This window comes from Ipomoea triloba, chromosome 7 (genome assembly GCF_003576645.1).
Source record: "Ipomoea triloba cultivar NCNSP0323 chromosome 7, ASM357664v1".
Lineage (NCBI taxonomy): Eukaryota > Viridiplantae > Streptophyta > Magnoliopsida > Solanales > Convolvulaceae > Ipomoea > Ipomoea triloba.
The window spans coordinates 7598189-7618443 of NC_044922.1; the positions used below are offsets into that span (position 1 = coordinate 7598189).

The 20255-nt window shown below is 39.5% G+C and overlaps 2 protein-coding genes and 1 non-coding gene across 3 annotated transcripts; 1 reads left to right on the forward strand and 2 right to left on the reverse strand.

Annotated features, from left to right (window-relative positions):
• The first annotated feature begins 2573 nt into the window (after positions 1–2573).
• Positions 2574–5730, forward strand: LOC116025722 (uncharacterized protein RAB5IF homolog). Its single transcript, XM_031267056.1, has 4 exons — positions 2574–2828; positions 3638–3741; positions 5075–5204; positions 5303–5730. Exons 1-4 carry the CDS (start codon positions 2712–2714, stop codon positions 5339–5341), a joined length of 390 nt encoding a protein of 129 aa, XP_031122916.1. The 5' UTR covers positions 2574–2711; the 3' UTR covers positions 5342–5730.
• A 447-nt stretch (positions 5731–6177) lies between these two features.
• On the reverse strand, positions 6178–6249 carry TRNAG-UCC. The gene has a single exon. It is a non-coding gene; the product is annotated as a tRNA-Gly (tRNA).
• Positions 6250–7131: 882 nt separating this feature from the next.
• On the reverse strand, positions 7132–9299 carry LOC116024055 (probable xyloglucan galactosyltransferase GT11). Its single transcript, XM_031264958.1, has 2 exons — positions 8286–9299; positions 7132–7743 (listed from the first exon to the last, which is right to left on the reverse strand). Exons 1-2 carry the CDS (start codon positions 9297–9299, stop codon positions 7132–7134), a joined length of 1626 nt encoding a protein of 541 aa, XP_031120818.1.
• Between the last annotated feature and the right edge of the window lie 10956 nt (positions 9300–20255).

Below are 20255 nucleotides of genomic sequence, written 5' to 3' on the forward strand. Positions count from 1 at the left end.
ATCTTGTGTTGAGCCAATCTCATTATGTTGATAAAATCCTTGAAAGGTTTAACAAGGATGATAATCAATTGGCTAGAACACCATTTGATACAAATGTTCAACTAACCAAGAACCACGATGCGTGTATTTCTCAAGTAGAGTATGCTCGGGTAATTGGTAGCTTGTTGTATCTTATGAGCTGTACAAGGCCGGATATTGCCTTTGCTGTTAGTAAACTTAGTAGGTATACTAGCAATCCCGGTGTGATTCATTGGAAGGCAATAGTAAAGGTCATGAGATACTTGAGGTATACTCGTGATCTCGGACTGCACTATGTAAGATATCCCGCTATACTTGAAGGGTACAACGATGCTAGCTGGATATCTGACATTAAGGATTCTAAATCCACGAGTGGTTATGTGTTCACACTAGCCGATGCAGCCGTTGCATGGAAATCTTCCAAGCAAACAGTAATAGCTAGGTCCACAATGGAATCAGAAATGATTGCCTTGGACAAGTATTGTGAAGAGGCTGAATGGCTACGCCATTTTTTGGAAGATATTCCAAGTTGGGAAAGACCTGTACCTCCAATTTGTGTGCATTGTGATAGTCAAGCAACAATTGGGAGAGTACGGAGTCAGATTTATAATGGTAAGTCTAGACATATGCGTCGTAGACATAACACCATTAAACAACTCCTCGCAACTGGTGTTGTCTCGATTGACTTCGTGAGGTCAATAGACAATATAGCGGATCCGCTAACCAAAGGGTTGAGCAAAGAAGTTGTCGAGAAGTTGGCACGAGGAATGGGTCTAAAGCCCTTGGACTAAAAATTCCATAGTGGATACCCAACCTAGCTGGCACCTAGGTTCAATGGGACAACTAAACTATGGAATAGTGTGTCACTGTGGGGGTCCCCGGACTCCCTACCACTCCTCGTTAAAATAGTGACTCCCGATCGAGGCTAGCACACTAGTGCTTTAATGATTCGATTGTCATCTGACATATGCTGTGTATGCAATGTCAAATGGACATATGTTGAGTTGCGGGAAACTCGAGAAAGAATCACCTATGTGAGAGAGAAGTGAGGGTCGCTTCAAAGGAGAATTGAAACTGGGCTTAATTCTTTAGAAACTCTTGCAGAACCAGGAACGGTGTTCCACGACCAAAATGGGCACAGTCATGAGAACAAAACGTGGTTGGAAGGTTCCTGTGTGAGATTTGTCAATGTCTACACAAACGGCAGTTGGTTCAAAGACATCGCGTTCTACCGTACAGCCAGTAGAGTACATAGATCTCACGAGGCAAGGTTCAAAGGGTTACACCTACCTTTGCTATGCAGGAATCAACCGTTGAACGCAGTTGTTTCCGATTTCAAAATTCCCTTGAAAATCATTTTCATTCATGTGGGGGATTGTTGGAAAATAGCTCTAAAAATGGCATTTTGAGTGGCCATTTTATGGTATAAATATATGTGGGTCCACTTCCGATTTTGGGTCGGGTCAAAGTGGATTCGGGTTCTTCGTAGTTAGACGAAGAGATCGATATATTATACGCTCAAAATGGATAATGGGTGAATGAGAAATTGATTCTCAAAATAGACCCATTTGAGATGGAATTCAAGTGTGGAAAGCTTATGTAGCTTTGTCCCACATTGGTTTGGAATGAACTTTTGCACCACTATATATACAAGGGTCCTTTCATGACTAATTAACTTGTATAGCATAGATGCTCTCTTTCGCGCGCAGGGGGGTGCAAATCAAATCCCAAATTGAGCTTGACTCGTGTACGCCGGCACTCCGTATTACGGAATTAATGTGATTAATTCCATCCTTCACTATATATTTGTGGATATAAATATTTCGCTAGTGGAAGGAGGTTACACATGGGAAGTTAAATGCCAGATTTAATGCTATGATCCCACCCTTCACTATATATTTGTTTCCTTTTAGTTCGCCGGGCTCCAAGGGTCCAAGTTATGCCAGATTTAATGCTATGATCCCACCCTTCACTATATATTTGTTTCCTTTTAGTTCGCCGGGCTCCAAGGGTCCAAGTTTGTGTGCTCAAACGCAGGAGTCGTAGTACGTTTTATCCTGGGAAACCTAGACCGCAACGTTCCAGCACCTCGGGAAGCGGTAAATAAGGTTTTAAGGGAAGTGGCAACGCGACTCGTACTTACAACCACCCAAGTTCGTGCAGTTCACCCGTCAACTTCCAAGGGCACTCAACTCAGCGTGGTACCTTCTTGATTTGTAATTGTTTAATCCTACGTGGATTATTTTTTCTTGTAATTTGTTGTTATCATTTTCCAATTTCTTATATTTACGATTGTCAGAGAGGATTTTCTTTAACAGTGTTAACATCCTTGTGTCCATAATTGTAAGGTTTAATTGAGTTATAAATATTATGATATAATTATACATTATTTTAAAAAATATTATAGGATACAAATAGCTTAAAAATAGCCCAAATAAAAGTGGCATCACTTGCTAGTTGCTAGTTGCTAGAGGCAATACAGAGTAGAGTAGCATTATTCTTTTTGTATTGATGAAAAATAGGGAAAATTAAATTCTTATTATATTATTACTGCTGGGTGTTTACTTTCTTTCAACCATTCAACTTTCCTAGCATCATCGTCTTCCTAACTCAAACCCTAACCCTTTAAATCGGATCCGATCGGGGATTTGTAGTCAACTCCAGTAATTTGGAAGCTTCTGTCGAAATTCACCATGAAAGAGCGAAAATCGGCCAAGGCTAATCTTCAGAATCAGCAACACCATCACAATGGTCACTTGTCTCCGTTCAAGTTTGCAAAACTGTTTGATCCTGACGCTTCTTGGGACAAGGTTCTAACTCTGAATCTGTTAGCGGTTGTTTTCCTTCTTTTTAGAAATTAGTTGTTTCCCTCGCCATACTGTTGTGATAATATACTTGCATTTGTTTATTTATATTACGTCCAATTTGGTCAAAATTTTGTTTATCCATGTTGTGTATTGCAATTCTCTTAGTGTGTTTCTTAATTATTGTTAATTAAGGCAAAATAGGTAGAAAGAAGGATAATTTATTGAAGAATTCTTTTATTTTTTTCCCTATTTAATGGACTGTTACTAGAGAGTAAAAGGTTCTGTGCTAATATTGCCATGTCTTTGATGCCAATAGAAACATATTTTTTGTTTAATATGTACCCACAGTGACATATCTTGAAAGTTAATAAATTCTGTTTAGCATCAAAGTAGATTCTCTGGTGGCTAATCATTTCTGATAATACTTGATATTCTTTTTTAGTTGGCAATTTATACAGCATTGTATTCAACTCTAACTTTTTAGGGGAATAAGATCTTTAGAACTATAAATGAAAAGTAGAATTGATTGTAGATGATGCATTGAGTGATTGAGACTGGTAAAAAGAAAATCAAAGCAACCTGGAAAAATGTGCAACTTGATACATGATAGACTGACCTGTTACAGATTTGCCGTTGTAACGTAAGCAAAATATTGAGATATGGAACTTTTTACTGGTTGGCTGCAGAGCTTGTTGCATCAAACCTTTAGGTTTTCTGAGGAGTCTTTATTTTCCCTTGGACATTATACTGTTAGGTTTTATAATGCTGTTTGTAGATATATAGTTTTGATTGTATTTATTCTCTTATTGCAGGATCAACTGGGTGATGTATTGCATTGGACCAGACAAGCTACAGCTCTTTTGTGTGGGTTGATTTGGGGAGCGATTCCTTTGGTTGGTGGCTTCTGGTTTATGTTGTAAGTTTATTCTTTAATACTTCTAATATCCTTACCACATTTGCTGATAATATTATTAAGTATTTAGCACTACTGTAAGTTGTGTCATGTTCATGTGCAATGTGTTGGTATACCAGAAGGCATCCTGTCCTATAGCTTCTAACTAATATTAGTTACAGGTGATCTATTTACAGTAACCTTGTTGAGTTTCCTGGACCATTTCATTTCCTGATGGCCTTTATGGCCAGTTTCGGGAAAGTTAAACAGGGTAGGAGTTATTTCAACAGTTGTCCTTTATTGGGAAGTTCTAGTGCTAGAAACTTCTAAGGAAGGACCACTACCTTCATGCACAGTGAGGTCCGATATGTGCATAGTGAACTTATGGCTAAGTTGCTAAGGTGAGGCCCACTGTTGTAAAAATCGGCCTAGGTGCCCCTAGGCCGAAGGGGTTTCAGGCCTAGGCGCCTTTTAGTTGGCCGGACGACTAGCCAGCCAACTAGGAGCCCAACTCGGCCGCCAAGATTTTTTCCATTAGACAAAGAAGAGCAAAGTAAGGATTTTTGTTTTTTCTTTGATAGCCTTGAAGTAATTGAAAGGCAAAAACAATTTTTTTATGTGCCTAGGCTCTACAATTTATGCTTTAGTGCCTTAAGTAAATGAAAGGTCTTTTATGCTTTGGTATTGAAACTTTGAAGCAAATGAAAGGTCTTTTATGCTTTGATATTAAAGCCTAAAATAAATAAGCGGCAAGAAAAAATTATTATTTTTATATACCTAGGCACCCGCCTAGGCGCTAGGTGCCCATCCATTGACCGATGAGCGCCTAGCGCCTTTTACAGCCTTAGTGAGGCCTCATTGCAATACAAATTTTAATTAATATTATGAGGCTTTTCACAATTGATTCAAGTAGTGTTATGCTACTAGAGTTTCTAAATTTTCAAAGATGCTTGTTAGGAGACATGCTTGTGTATGTTTTTACATAGTTGAAACCTTTTTAACCCAGGTGGCAGGTTGGTATACTATGAGTCCTGGTTCACAGTTTACATGGCTATGTGAGCCCCAATGAACATTTAGTTCAAACACATCTTATAGGGATGAACATTTGGCTTAGGTGTAACAAACATTTACTTTGAAATTTGATGAACAAATGCTAGGCTTACCATGCTTGATGAGCCCTAGCTCATGATACATTTTGTGCATTTGGCCTTTATGAACAATGAATTCGGATTGTTTGAAAAGATTATTGGTGATCATAATGCTTGTTTATATGGACAATGCATGTATATAACCTTGGTCCCAAATTAGGCTTGAGATAATATAACAAATTAACCAAATTATCTTCTTTTTTTTTCAGGTTTCTTGCAATATCCTCTGGGATTATCTATGGTTATTATGCACTGATACTAAAAGTTGATGAAGAAGAATTTGGTGGTCATGGAGTTCTCCTGCAAGAGGGGCTTTTCGCTTCCATAACACTCTTTGTGGTATCTAAGCTTTCTTTTCCTGTCAGTACGCAATTAAGTAGAATGCATTATAGCTCATTGACATGCTAACCATTTTCATCAACTGTTTTGCCTTTCAGCTTGTTTGGACTCTGGTATACAGCCTCTTACATTTCTGATCCGACCTGCCATGTTGTTGATGCACTTCAGTCATTGAGGAAGAAAAGCTTCTCTACTTTTGTATTGCCTTCCGTCGCCTCTTATTTTAGCATAAGGATTAAAGTTTATTTTAGCCGAGATGTACGAGCCCATTTTTTTTCACTCCGGACATGGAAGTTCTAGAATTGATAATGTTGGTTTAGCCGCAACTTGTGCAATATTATTTTTGCACTCGGTTTAAAAACACTAGCATTAGCTTTGAGTTCGTGATAGTGTTTTTTTTGTTCTTGCTATTGATAAGCCATTGCTTCTGAACTTAACAATTGCAATGGGCAGCCTTTTTTACTGGCTTTCTTTCCCACTTGAAGATTGTGTATGTGATATGTACTTCGTGCACTAGTTGTCTGTTTCTTTGGTTCACAAACTGCTCCAATCCTATTTTTTTTTATAGTAGAAATCAAATTTTACACCTTGCAGGTTTCTATTTATTTTAGATTAATTGACTAGTTGAATTGAGCCCAAGTTCATAAGTATGCCCAAAATTGACAAATTATTATGTGAATTCGGGTCAACCTTGCATTGTGAATCCGGATTCAAAATACACAATTTACATATGTTTACAAAGAAAATTTTCTAAATAAACATTTTAAATTTTAAATTGTAGCTATTATTGATAAGTATGCCCACAACGTTACAAAGAAATTTGCTAAATAAACATTTTGAATTATAGATTTTTGCTATTGTACATGCCTTCAGTGCCTAAATAGTTGGAGCCAAAAAAAAAAACCTAACAGTTGGCTATCTCACGATTTGTAAAAATTCTAAAAATATAGCTACAATAACCTACAACTTTTATTGCGTCTGCCGGGAGTCGAACCCGGATCTATTGCTTGGAAGGCAATTATCCTAACCGTTGGACTACAAACGCCACTTTGGTGTAAATTTCGGATGTAAAATATTTGTTGGAATATATTCTAAGAAGCAAAAAGCAAAATCCATGTTGATTAATAGGATTATAGAGTTTACACACACAGTACTAACATCTTGTGATTTGAATAAAAGAAGTTTGATTTCTTTTAAATTAATGAATTAAAACCTTATGAAACAATATGCGTTAGAAAAACTCATTCGAGTCTCAACGGTGTGAGAGCAACCTCTCCAAATGAAGGGGCTCCTTGTGCGGCTTGTTGTGCCTAGTGCGTGAGCAAAAATATACTCCGTAACTTTTATTGGTCTGTTGAGTCATCATAATTTACTCTTCCACAAATTGTCGGACAGGGGTATAATGGTGGACGATTCTATCTTTTTGTTACAAGAAAAATTCATTCGAAATAAGATCTACTATTAATTTAATTTTAAATTAGTCGGAATTGAATGCAACTATATGAGTAATGAAATTAAAAATAAGACAATTCTGAATTGTGACAGTGTGAGACCAACTCTCAAAATGAGGAACTCATTGAGCACAATGAGCAAAAGTCTAACTCTTGTTGGTTAATTGAGTCATCATAATTTTTCTTCCACAAATTGTCGGGACTGAGGTGTACTTAAGGTGGGTGATTGTCACAATAAAAATTCATTCGGAATAAGATCCACTGTTTATTCAATTTTAAATTAGTCAGAATTCAATGGGAGTATATGAGTAATGAAATTAAAAATGAGACAATTTCCTGAAGCCAAAGTGAGATTAATATAAACGGACCTGGGATTGCAGAATTGAATTGAACTATATATATATATGTTAACATTAACATATATACACGTACGTACCAACCCACATATATATATAATTAATAATCTAAGTTTGAAACTATCTAGCCGTTAAGTTGCGCCTTCTAAAGTAGTGATCCCACTCATGCTTCTCCACTGTTCCAAACGTATAATATTTCCAGCTTTTCTGCTCGTCAAATTCCTTCTCCTCCTTGTTCCTCAACCTCTCCACTCTCCCAATCACTCCCTTCACTGCTAAATCAAACGCATCTTCCACCCTCTTCAACCTCCCCCTCGGGTTCGCGTATATCACCTTGGGAATGAGGCGTATAACCTGCTCCCTCATGGCTGCAACTCGACGCCGTGGGATTCTTGCCAGCACTCTCTCGATGCTCACCTTGTTTTCCTTGACGTCGTCTTCGGGGATGAGCACAGAGTAGTTGGTGAAGTCTTTAGGGAGGTGCCAGATGTATTGGACGTAGAAGGAGGCGGGGTTGAAGAGCACGGGGATGCAGCCGGCGAGGATGGAGTCGAAAATTGAGCGGCGGGTGAATGTGTCTCCGGGGGGTTGTAAGCAGAAGATTGATCTCTGGAACAATTTTATCACGTCGGTTGCCTTCTCGCAGTTCTTGTCCTCGCTCTTGCATTCTAATAGCTTGCATTTTCGCCGCGATTGGACGCATTGTTTCATCACTTGGCTTCGTATGGGATCCTGCATGTAAAATGGGTCAAAATCTGCCACCTAATCCTAATCCGACCTACTGCGGTTATATTTAGTATACAAATAATTTATTTTTATTATATTAAAAATAATGTATACATTATTTGAGTATTGAAATTACATTATTTTGTTTAAATATTTTAGAATTGCCCTTTTTGTTATGGTCTACACAACATTATATGAACTATGATTCATGTAATAATTTGTCACTAAGATTACAATTAGGACTTAGGCCGGCCTCATTAGTGTAGCTCATGCAGGTTGGCGGGCTATACGGGTTAGTCTGTGCGGGCTACGATCCCATGAGCCAACCCACAAGCTACCCAATATATATATATAAGTTTAACTATATATATCATGCTCTATCAAATGTAGATGTCCAATCTGATTATTCAATTTTAGTTTAATGATTCAGCCCGCCCACCCAATTAATCTGACATGTAATTTTAAGTTGGGGCAACTCAACCTAACAAAAAAAATTAAAAAGCCTACAAAACAATGGATTAATCCAATTGATATCCCTGCCTACCTACCTGCATGCTGGGCCTCTCCGCTCCGGCGAACGAGAAGAGCGTCCCCCGCCGCTGTTTCCTCATTTTGCTCTGCCATTGGGCCACCTCCTCGTCGGAGGAGGGATGGTAGTCGGTCGGGTACGGGATTGCAAAATCGTTCTTGTCCCAAGGGCTGGACTCGATCGTTAACGCCGACATGTTCTCAGATTCCGGCATCACTAGTAAGCTGTTGCCCCAGGTAGTACCAAGCCGTCGGAAATCCCAGGTTACTCTCCCGGCGATAAAGAAATGGTCTTTCCCCCACATAACCTTCCACTCCGGCCTCTCCCTGAGCCAGTTTACCAAATCCCGAGCGCCAGAGTCTAGAACGGAGGCGTTGAAGTCGGCCCACAAGTAGCGGGCGACGTCGAAACCCGCATAGTACGGCACGAAAACGGCGGCGGCTTTGTAGGAATCATTCGTCAAACAATCGTACTGTTTCATCCGGGCGTGAAATATGGGTTCCAGCGAGAACTGGTGGGTGTAAAACCAGTCTCTTGCCTGGACAATCTTCCCCGGATTCCCCACCTCCATACCCAATCCTTGGTTGGCCGTGTAAGCGCACATATCCACCCACGGATCCAACAATTTACATTGCTTTATCAAGTCATCGTTGAACCGGGCAGGCAAATCGTGCATATAAACGTATCTCCCCGAACATGATGATTTCCCATTGTTTTGTTTCAACAAAGGCTCCAATTCTTTCTCCAGGCCGTCCAAATCTGGTACCAAATCCCCTTTCTTCTCCGGCGGAGGCGTTTCTTCGTGCACGCTAACGTTGTCTTGCCCGTGTGACGAGGGAATCTCTGTCGTTGCATCCAAGGGATCTGCGGGGTGCGATTGGATAGCCTCGGATTGGAAATTCTCGGCCGTAGACGTTCTTCCTGGGAGAGCCGACCAATCAACCACGTAAAGCAAAAGGTACCATAACACGAACAAAACAATGAAAACGAACCAAAACCTCTTCCGGAGCCTTGCGGCGGTCGAGGCGTCCATCTTCAATTCGGAGGAATAATTCCTTAAAGTCCCCGACAACGTTGGAATAATGTAAGCGTCGCAATATGACAATGTATCATTTTTTGCATTAATTTGGAAGAAAAGAAACGGAAAATTAAGGTATTCTGAAATAAATTGTTGAAAAAAAAGGAAGGAAAAAAAATTGAAAGTATAAAATGATGAAAGAAGGTATTTTTGGAAAGACAATGCAGAATTCTTGTGAGGCAGAGCGATCACGAGGGGGATCGGAAGAACGGAAGATATGCTATCATAGTACAAACCAAAAGTTATTTGGAAAAATTTTCTGTGTCTATTTCATAAAACAGTGTTTTTGGTTAAAAATGAATGATTTCTTTTTATTTCCAAAAAAAAAAAGAGGAATGATTTCTTTTAAATTATATAACTTTTAATTTTCTTTATTGATATGATGATACTGGAGTAGGAGATAATGAAATCTTTCCCTAATTACTTATGTGCTATTTTTGTGCGATTGATGTATAAATGTAGTACTATCAATCATTTAAAGACATTCAGAGATTACTAGTTTAATTTGATTTAAACTATATATTTTTATAAAATAAAAGGTCTACTGAACTATTTTATGTAGGTCATCTCTAATCCAAAACACTAAATTTTGCATCAAATTTTATAACAAAAAATAATATTTCATGCATATTTTTACACCAAATTATTTTTCATCCCCAACCCATTTACACAAAATTTTGCACCAAATTTTATTTCTTTCACTGAAATAATTTGTATTCTCATAAATTAAAACTTTATACTAATACTTTAATTATTTTAATATAAAATATAATTATAATGCAAATAATATTTGTATTCCACAATAATATAGCATATAACATCAATTATATTTTTAATTAATCTATATTCAATATTAGTCTTGTTTTAATCGTTTTGATGTGATCTTTCAAAAGATATCATTTATTTTTAATAATATACAATTTATGTTTAAGTATTTGACAAAATATGTAAATATAACCCTAAACAAAAATGATACAAAAGGAATTAATTAAAAAAGAACAAGGGCAAAACAGAGTCATATGCAGTCAATGGGAGCTGACATGAAGCTAAAGAGATGACTAAAATACTTCATGAGAATCATAGAGTGGTGTTTTCAATGTTCTTAGTCATTTGGGCATGCCAAGGCAAAAGCGGAACAAAAGAGCAAGAAGTACAATTTTTGCTCACATTGACCACTGTTTGATATTTGGATCATATCTCAGCCTAGGAATGTCCAAATGAGATGATATTTGCGCCATTAAAAAGAAAACTCAAAAGGCTACAACTTTCATGAGGACTACAAAGTCAAGTTCTAACATTAAATGGGTCAAAATTTGACTGGAAGTAGGAGTTGCGTTGTAGAGTCGATGGATTAGATATGAGATTTGGCATTGTTTTATGCACGTGCAGGCGCACATGCATAAAACAGTGCCAAATCTCATATCTGATCTAGTGACTCTACAACGCTAACTCCAGTCAAATTTTGACCCATTTAATGTTAGAACTTGACTTTGTAGTCATCATGAAAGTTGTAGCCTTTCGAGTTTTCCCAATCTACTAGGATGAAGCTCAATCATCTAAATTTCAAGACTATCAATCTACTTGCAAGGAAGAATCTTGTGGAAGGATTGCCAAAAATAGTCTTCAAGAAAGACCAAGTGTGCGATGCATGTCAATGTATGAACAAATAAAATCATCATACAAAACAAAGTCACATGAGTCAACGTCAAGATCGCTAAGCTTACTTCACATGGATTTATTTGGTCCGGTTGGCCTGGGATTAGATGAGTTGGAAATTAATTCTCTAGAAAATCCTATCTGTAACACCCCGGCTCGGCTATACCGTACATCCGGAGTAGTTACCGCCACACCTAGACTAAACCCAGCCAAGACCAGACAGAGTTCACTTTAGGTGCACAGGCTAACAAGAAAACTATTTCACATCATCATCATCATTACCCAACATATCTTCATACATATATATATAGGTGAGCAAAAGGGGTAGCTACACTAACTACCAGAATATATACAAGAGTTTAATTACAACTTACTAGCCAGCTAAGTTCATCATGGCTACAAAAGATACATGTACACAAAAAGAAGGGTTCCTCCCATAACCTTTCTAATCAGTCATCCTCTTCTAAGGGGCGGTACTCCGGTTCGGAGTACGTCCCCCATACAAGATGCCAGTTGCCCGCAACCCAGGTGAGATGATCCAGGAAGTAACTAGGAGTGTACATCATGGACCACTCATCCCAAAGTTCCGAAGGAGCGAGATTCCACGGACAGGGATAAAAGACAACAAATTCTAAGGGATCACTCCCTTCCAACACCTCTACCGGAAAAGACCCAAACCTAGACCTGGCCCCATCCAGAAAATTTGGCTGGCTACTGCGAACCGGGATACGAGAGGGTGTAGTTGGGTAAGTCGGAGGAGGACTGTACGGTGGGGAAGGAATAGCAGGAACATAAGCCGGAGCTGGAGAGTCAGGAGCGAATCCAGGAGCATACGGGTCGACATAAACTAAGTACTGTACATAATCATCATAATCGTAGATAGGGAACTCCAACTCGGAAGGATCCGAGTCAGGTGGGCTACACGAGCCTACCCTAGACATCTGTTAAGAACACAACGAAGTGTAGTTAGCACGACGGCTAAGTAAGGAAATCCATTTGTCACTTAAAAGTAGACAAAGGTTTGAAAACGTAGGTAATCTAAAAGCTTTATAAAGTTTTACCATGATTTGAAAATCTGCCTGTAACGAAACGATTTATAGATAGTATAATAGCGTATAAACGTTAAATCATATAAAGCTTTTCTCAAATAAGAATAAAGTCATAACTTGCCACTCAAAATAATTTTCATGCCCTTTTCAGACAAGTTTGCAAAATTTCACATTTCCAGGAATTTCATCATTTGCAAATAGAACCGCAGCTCTAATATTTATAATAATCTGAACCGCAGCTCAGAGTAACAACAATTTTCATACTGCATATAGAACCGCAGCTCTATAATAATCTGAACCGCAGCCCAGAATAACAATAATTTTCATACTCAAAAATTTTCCACTTAGTTTCCCCTGAGTAAGCACTTTGAACATTTCTCAATTCTCCTTCTCAAACCTTGGGCAGTGGCATTTCCCTGCCTTCCCGTCGGTCTCCTTATCCCAACCTAGGGCCATGGCACTCCAGCCCTCCCATAGGTCCAACCTTATTCCAACCCCGGGCCGTGGCGTTTAAGCCTTCCCGAAGGTCCCCACCTTATTCCAGAAACTAAGGGTTTGAAAACATTTTTCTTTTTCTTTCCTGGAATCAAATAGTATTTTCAAAATAATTTATTTCATCCAAATATGGTTGTGACATCCCAAAATTTCGTCACTAGTTTTGTTACAAAAAAATATTTTTGTCAAAATTGATTTTGACAGTTTCTGTCCAGAAATTACAGTTTTGCGCAGTCCGAAAGATTGAGCCGATAAAAATAGTTCCCGAACTCTTTTTCACTTGAAATTTTTATGGTAGAACCCTAACTCATAGTACTTGATGTTCATAAAAAGTTTTGGTCACCTAGGTTCACGAATTTACACAGAAAATTCCATTTTTGCCCTTGGCAGTGTGCTGTCCAGCATTTTTCCTTCTCTGGACCAGTTTTGGGAAAAATTCCGAAAACCATACTTATACTACTCCAAAAATTATGAAAGTTTATATGCGGCTTCTACACTTATAGAACTACATGTATAAAAAAAATTGGACCAAAATAATTTACCGATTTTTCCCAGAAATTCACGGAAGTTACTGACAGAAATCTGTCCTGATTTCCTTTCTCTATTTCCACAAGTATAAGCTTATATAGACATAAATACAACATATACAAGCATATCCAAGCTATGAACTTGTATACGAAAATATTCCCAAAGCTCCAAAAACACCATATTTCAACTAAAATCAATTATCCAAATTCAAGTGACTAATTCCAACTTAAGGGAATTCCTTACCTCACAAGTGTGTAATATCACCGTAAAAGTAGTCTTGAACCTTTATCCCCAAGTTTCACCGAAAAACCCTAGGTAGAATACACCACCATAACAACATATTTAAGAAATCTTTACCTACAATCAAGTTCTAGGGAAGAAATCAAGACTTTTTAACCGAATAATATTGAAATCTTACCGAACAAATTGGAGAGTTGTGTACAAGCTTGGCTATGGTTTTAATGGAGGAAAATGGTGGAAGTCACCTCTCTTTCTCTCTTTTGAAATTCGGCCAAGGAAGAAGAAGAAGAAGAACAAATGGAATAAATTGGCTTTGGGTATTCTTCCTTTTGAGGTAAGATGTTTTTATGGGGAAAAAAAATAGAATAAAATAATGAAGTATTTTCAAACTTATCAGTTGGGGTCCAAACAGATAAAGTTTCGGTAGAAAATAATCTGGATAGAATAATTCTCGAAACCAAAAATTTATTCCAGACTAACCCTCAAAATTGGGCTAGGTTCGGTACACCGCGAAATTTTAGCGATGTACGATCAAAATAAATTTTCGCTGCTATGGGCTGATTTAATTGAATAGGAAGTTCAAGAATAATAATATGGTGTCTAATAATCCATTTCCTAGGATAATCGGGTCCGAATACCAGCTTCTAAAATTTTACGGTTCGTGACCGGCACGAACGATCGCAACTTAATAACAACTATTCTTCCTCAAAAAAAATTATTTTGAAGCATCGGTCACTTATCCTATGAATGTCATAGCTTAAAGAAATATTTTTCGAACCTTAGTCTTACGAAAATGCCGAGGGGTTACAGTCTACCCTCCTTAAAGAGAGTTTCGTCCCCGAAACTTCCTTCTTATACTCCACGGTCTCAAATAGATTACTGCTTACCTTCGCTTACACATAATAAAATCTTAGTATGCCTAATCTTAGTACACAAATTTATTTAAGCATATAGCAAGTAAATCGATCCTACACACCTGAGTCAAATAACTCTGGATAACGTTCCATCATAACGCTTTCCAACTCCCACGTGGCTTCCTCCGGGCTATGATTCGACCATTGGACTTTGACCATTTTAACTGATTTCCTTCTTGTATCTCGGGTCTTAGAGTCTAAGATTCGAATTGGCCTTTCTTCGTATTCCAACGAATCATCCATCTCCAATTCCTCAGGTTCCAATACATGGGATGCATCAGGTACATACCGCTTAAGTTGAGAAACATGAAATACATTATGCACCCGGTCAAGCTCAATTGGTAGGGCCAGTCGATAGGCTAAATTTCCTATCCTTTCCAAGATTTCATAGGGTCCTATATAACGAGGACTCAACTTTCCTTTCTTTCCAAATCTTTTGACTCCTTTAGTTGGTGAGATTTTCAATAGCACCTTCTCTCCAACTTGATGTTCGGTGAATTGTCGTTTCAAATCGGCATATGACTTTTGACGATCCTGTGCAATTTTCATCCTTTCCCGAATCACCTTGATTGCCTCAGTAGTCTCTTGTAGGTACTGAGGTCCAAGTATAACAACGTCGCTCTTGTCATTCCAACATAGAGGATTTCGACATTTTCGCCCATACAGCGCTTCATAAGGAGCCATTCCTATACTTGCATGATAGCTGTTGTTATAGGAAAATTTTATTAAATCCAACTGCTCATCCCATGAACCTTGGAAATCAAGTACACAACCTCTGAGCATATCTTCCAATGTCTGTATCGTTCGCTCCGTTTGGCCATCAGTGGCAGGGTGAAAAGCTGTACTTAATTTGAGCTGAGTGCCCATCATCATCTGCAACGCTTCCCAGAAACGTGATAGAAATCGTGAATCTCGGTCTGAAACGATATCTTGCGCTACTCCGTGATATTTAACCACGTGTTTAATATAGGCTCTTGCCAACCTTTCCATGGACCATGTCTTGTTCATTGGAATGAATCTCGCTGTCTTAGTTAGTCGATCGACAATAACCCACACCTGATCGTTTCCAGACTTGGTTCTAGGTAATCCTCCCACGAAATCCATCGAGATTGAGTCCCATTTCCACTGCGGAATTTCTAATGGCTGCAATAATCCCTTTGGTTTACTTCTTTCTGCCTTGACCTTTTGACAGTTCAAGCATTTAGCCACAAATTCAGCTACATCCTTCTTCATGCCCGACCACCAGAAATTTTGTTTTAAGTCCTTATACAGTTTATCCCCACCAGGATGAACTGAATAGGGTGTATAATGACCTTCCTTCATTAATTGTTCCATTATCTCCTTACACCCTTTTGGTATTATCCACCTACCTTGGAATCTTACACTCCCATCTGGGTGTAATTCAAATGGACCATGTTTTCCATCAATCATCTTCTCCCTAATGCTCCCTACCCAATTGTCCTCTTCTTGTGCTTGTTTGACTTCCTGGAATAGGGTTGGAGTCACCGACATGTAATAAAATTTTATTTCCTGTTCCACCTGACCACACATCTGTATCTCCAAATTGAGTCTCTGAAAATCCTCGCATAATTGTTCGGGTAATACCCAAAGAGCATGGTTTGATTTTCGACTCAAGGCATCAGCTACCTTGTTTGCTTTGCCCTCCTGGTATTGGATTTCCAAGTCATAATCTTTGATCAATTCCAACCATCTCCTTTGCCTTAGATTAAGGTCTCGCTGAGTAAAGATGTACTTTAAACTCTTGTGGTCCGTATAAATCTTGCATGAGATTCCATAGAGGTAGTGTCGCCAAATCTTGAGAGCAAATACCACGGCTGCCAGTTCTAAGTCATGCGTCGGGTAGTTAGCTTCATGAGTTTTTAAATGGCGAGAAGCATATGCTATTACCCTTCCATTTTGCATCAAAACACATCCTAGTCCCTTGTGAGATGCATCCGTGTACAACTCGTAACCTTCCGCTCCAACAGGTAAGGTCAATATTGGAGCAGTCGTCAATCTCGTCTTAAGTTCTTGGAATGCCTGCTCACATTCTTCACTCCAACTATACTTGGTCGTTTTCTTGAGCAGGTTTGTCAACGGCTTTGCTATCCTTGAGAAGTCCTGAACAAATCTTCTGTAATAACCCGCCAAACCTAAGAAACTACGGACTTCCGTAACTGATTTGGGTGCTTCCCATTCAAGTACAGCTTGTATCTTAGCTGGGTCCACTGCTATCCCTTCTTGGGTGATTACGTGTCCAAGAAAAGCAACTTCTCTTTTCCAAAATTCACACTTTGACAATTTCGCAAAAAGTTTCTTTTCCCTTAGTGTTTGTAACACTGTCCGAAGATGTCCCTTGTGATCCTCCGGTGTCTCAGAGTAGACCAAGATGTCATCTATGAAGGCGACGACGAATTTATCCAAATAGGGAAGGAAAATTCGGTTCATCAGGTCCATAAAGGTTCCTGGGGCGTTAGTCACTCCGAATGGCATAACCGTGAATTCATAGTGCCCATATCTCGTCCGAAATGCTGTCTTAGGCACATCCCCCTTCGCGACTCGCACTTGATGATACCCTGACCGTAAGTCAATCTTTGAAAACACTCCCGCTCCTTTCAACTGATCGAATAGATCATCGATCCTAGGCAACGGGTACTTGTTCTTTACTGTGACTCGGTTTAGTTCCCTGTAATCGATGCACAGTCTAAGACTCCCATCCTTCTTCTTAACGAACAGTACCGGTGCACCCCAAGGCGATACGCTTGGTCTGATAAATCCTTTCTCCAGTAATTCCGCCAATTGTGCCTTTAGTTCCTCCATCTCTTTCGGTGCCATTCGATAAGGCGCTTTCGAGGTAGGTGAGGTTCCTGGTATGAGATCAATGGTAAATTCCAGCTCTCTTTCCGATGGCATTTCTGTGAGATCGTCGGGGAACACGTCAGGAAATTCGCGTACAACTGGGATTCGATCGATTTCGAGTTCTTCTGGTTCGGAATCTTGCACCAAACAGAGGTATACTTCACATCCCTGGTGCATATACTTCTTCAGTTTCTGCGCTGTCAACAACCTGGATTCGTGTTGCTTGTCAATCCCTCGGTAGGATATTCTCCTCCCTTCTGGTCCTCGTAACACAATCTTCCGCTCATCACACACTATCCGAGCTTTATACTTATCCAACCAATCCATTCCGAGTACTACATCAATGCCCTCAAGTTCAAAACGAACGAGATTTCCGGGACAGTTAGTTCCAGCTATTTCTATCGCAATGTTATCATAACCATTTCTACAGGCTACTACTATTCCCGAAGCAGTTTTGACATTTAGATCTAGCTCAATAGTAGGCCTTAATTTCAGTCTATCAGCAAATGCAGATGATATAAATGAATTGGTAGCTCCTGTATCAAATAACACTATTCCAGGTACTGAGTTTATGGGAAATATACCAGTTACGGCGTCGTTAGCCTGGGCCTGAGTGCTATTGACGACGTAAATTCTGCCTTGGTTTCCCGCGCTACTTTCTCCCATCACTTGCTTCCCTTTGTGGTTGGAACCAGATGCGACGTTTGTTGGTCCTCCCGGATTTGTTGACTGAGAGTTGGCCATTCTGTTTCCTATCTCTGCGGGTCTCTGACCAGTATTCCCATTAAATCTTCTCCCTTGGTTCACGTTCTGTAGGAGTTTTTTGAGGACTGTCTACCCGACTCTGGCACTCAAAGGACTTGTGCCCAGAAAGACCGCATGTGAAGCACTTAATCCTCGCTCCTTGGCAATTCACTCCTAGATGATTCCTTCCACATCTTGAACAAGTAAAACGGTTTCCTTCGTTAATTCTTTCCCTTCCTCTTCCTGATATTAGGTTGGAGCCACCTTGGTTCACTCTCTTGTTTCCCAGTGCGGATTTCTGTGACTTGTCATCGGCCTTTCTTTTATTTCGGCCATAAACTTCTTGTTGATCTAGGTACACCTGGTAATGGTCCGAGGCTCTATCGTACGCCTCCTTCAAGGTAGAGCACATGAATGGCGCAATCGCCCTCCTTACATCCCAGTCCAATCCTCGAACAAACCTTCGTGCCTTACTTGCTTCATTAGGTACAATCTCCTGAGCGAAACGCATTAGTTCCACGTACTGGTCATGATATTCTTCGATTGTTGCTCCCTTCTGTTTTAGCCGTAGAAATTCCTCGCATTTAATCCCTCTAATACGCTCAGTGTAGAACTGTCCCCTCAGTTCCTCCTTGAATTCTTCCCAACCAAACTCTGGGTCTTGTAGAAGATCAGGTCCTTCTGATGTCCACCAGTTGTCTGCAGCTTTCGTTAAATAATAGACCGCGGAAGGTACTCGTTGATTTGCAGGGCAATCCACTGCGTTGAGCAGTTTGTCAAACGTCCGGATCCACTCCTCTAAAATAACCGGATCTTTTTCTCCCGCATAGTGTGGTGGTTGTCGGCTTGCTATCGCCTTCGCATAATCGACTCGTGGTTGTCCTTGGTTCTGGTTCTGGGTTTGCTGAGCCATCATGAACTCAGCCATTCGCTCCATCGCTTGGGCCATACGATCAATTGCAGAGACGTTCTCGTTGCTACTGGTAGGCATGTTGCGTCTTGGAGGCATTTTCACTGGACGATAGATCCAAATTAGTATCCGAAGTATAAGAGTCCTCAAGGGTTAGCTAGTTAGGCAGTCAGTATAGCACCTACTTAAGTCCTATACAACGTCCCCTAATATTCACTTTATCATACCCGCTAAGCAGGGGTTTCTACCTCAGCATAGGGATAATTAACGCATTACGCTAGCTAGCTTACTCACAATAATCCCATGCAAGGATTAACACATGCAAGAAATCACAAACATTGATCATATTATTCAACAACCAGAATCGTAAGATTCTGTAGNGTTTCACGTTTGCTGCTGAAGATATATGTACATGATGCGCTTCGTGATATCCACCTGGAAGTCGTAACGTTCGAAGATGCTCTATCTTACGAAGAGAGGCCAATAAGAATTTTGGACGCCCAGTCAAGAGAAGTGCACCGGCAAGCAATGAAGTCCGTGAAGGAGGTGTGATCCAACCACGTGGCCAAAGGAGCGACCTTGGATATGGTGTGATCCAACCACGTGGCCAAAGGAGCGACCTTGGATATGGGGGAATCCAACCACGTGGCCAAAGGAGCGACCTTGGATATGGGGGATGTGAACCACGTGGCCAAAGGAGCGACCTTGGATATGGGGGATGTGATGAGAAATCAGCTCCAAGCAGTTCGGCATGAGGAGGTCACCCAGTTCAGTTGATAACTTCCGTGCATATGTTAGATCTTTGTTAGGAATCCTTTTTACCTAAGTAAGTAGCCAGTTTAGTTCTTGCATGCTAGTTTTGGGTTGGGTAAGTTATAAGTTTAGAATGTTAGAAGTTAGTAAGTTCTTGAGTTTAGTTGCATGTTAGTGTGTTCTTGAGTTTAGGATTAGTTGAGCAATCGTTTTCTTTTCAATCTTTCGTTGAATCCCTTGTTCTCTTTGAATCGTTCTGTTTCAAGTTCCCGTTAGCTTCGAGCTTCGGGGACGAAGCTCCTTTTAAGGGGGGTAGAGTGTAACACCCCGAAAATTCGTTCAAGCCTTACTACCGATAATTAATTCCTTGGGTAATTTAATTAATTCCAATTGGGCTAATTCTTTCAATTTGATATATATATATATGTATATTCCTTGAGCCTAATTTAATTATTCTAATCAAGAGCCCAACTAATTGAATTTATTCTTGTAAGGGATTTTATTCAATTTGGATCCTTACAATCTTTGCAATTAAATATTCCTACAAGCCCAATTTATTGATCATATATTATATAATATATATGTAGTGTTCCTAAGACATTTTATGGGCTTCCTTATTCTAATTCTTATAATTAATTGTAAGGGGTGAATTCATTTAGCCCAACTTACTAGTCTTGGACATATATTTAATTCTTGTAAGCCATTATAATATGTACTTAAGCCCATCTCATATTAAAGTCTTACACCCTAAATATTGTATGTA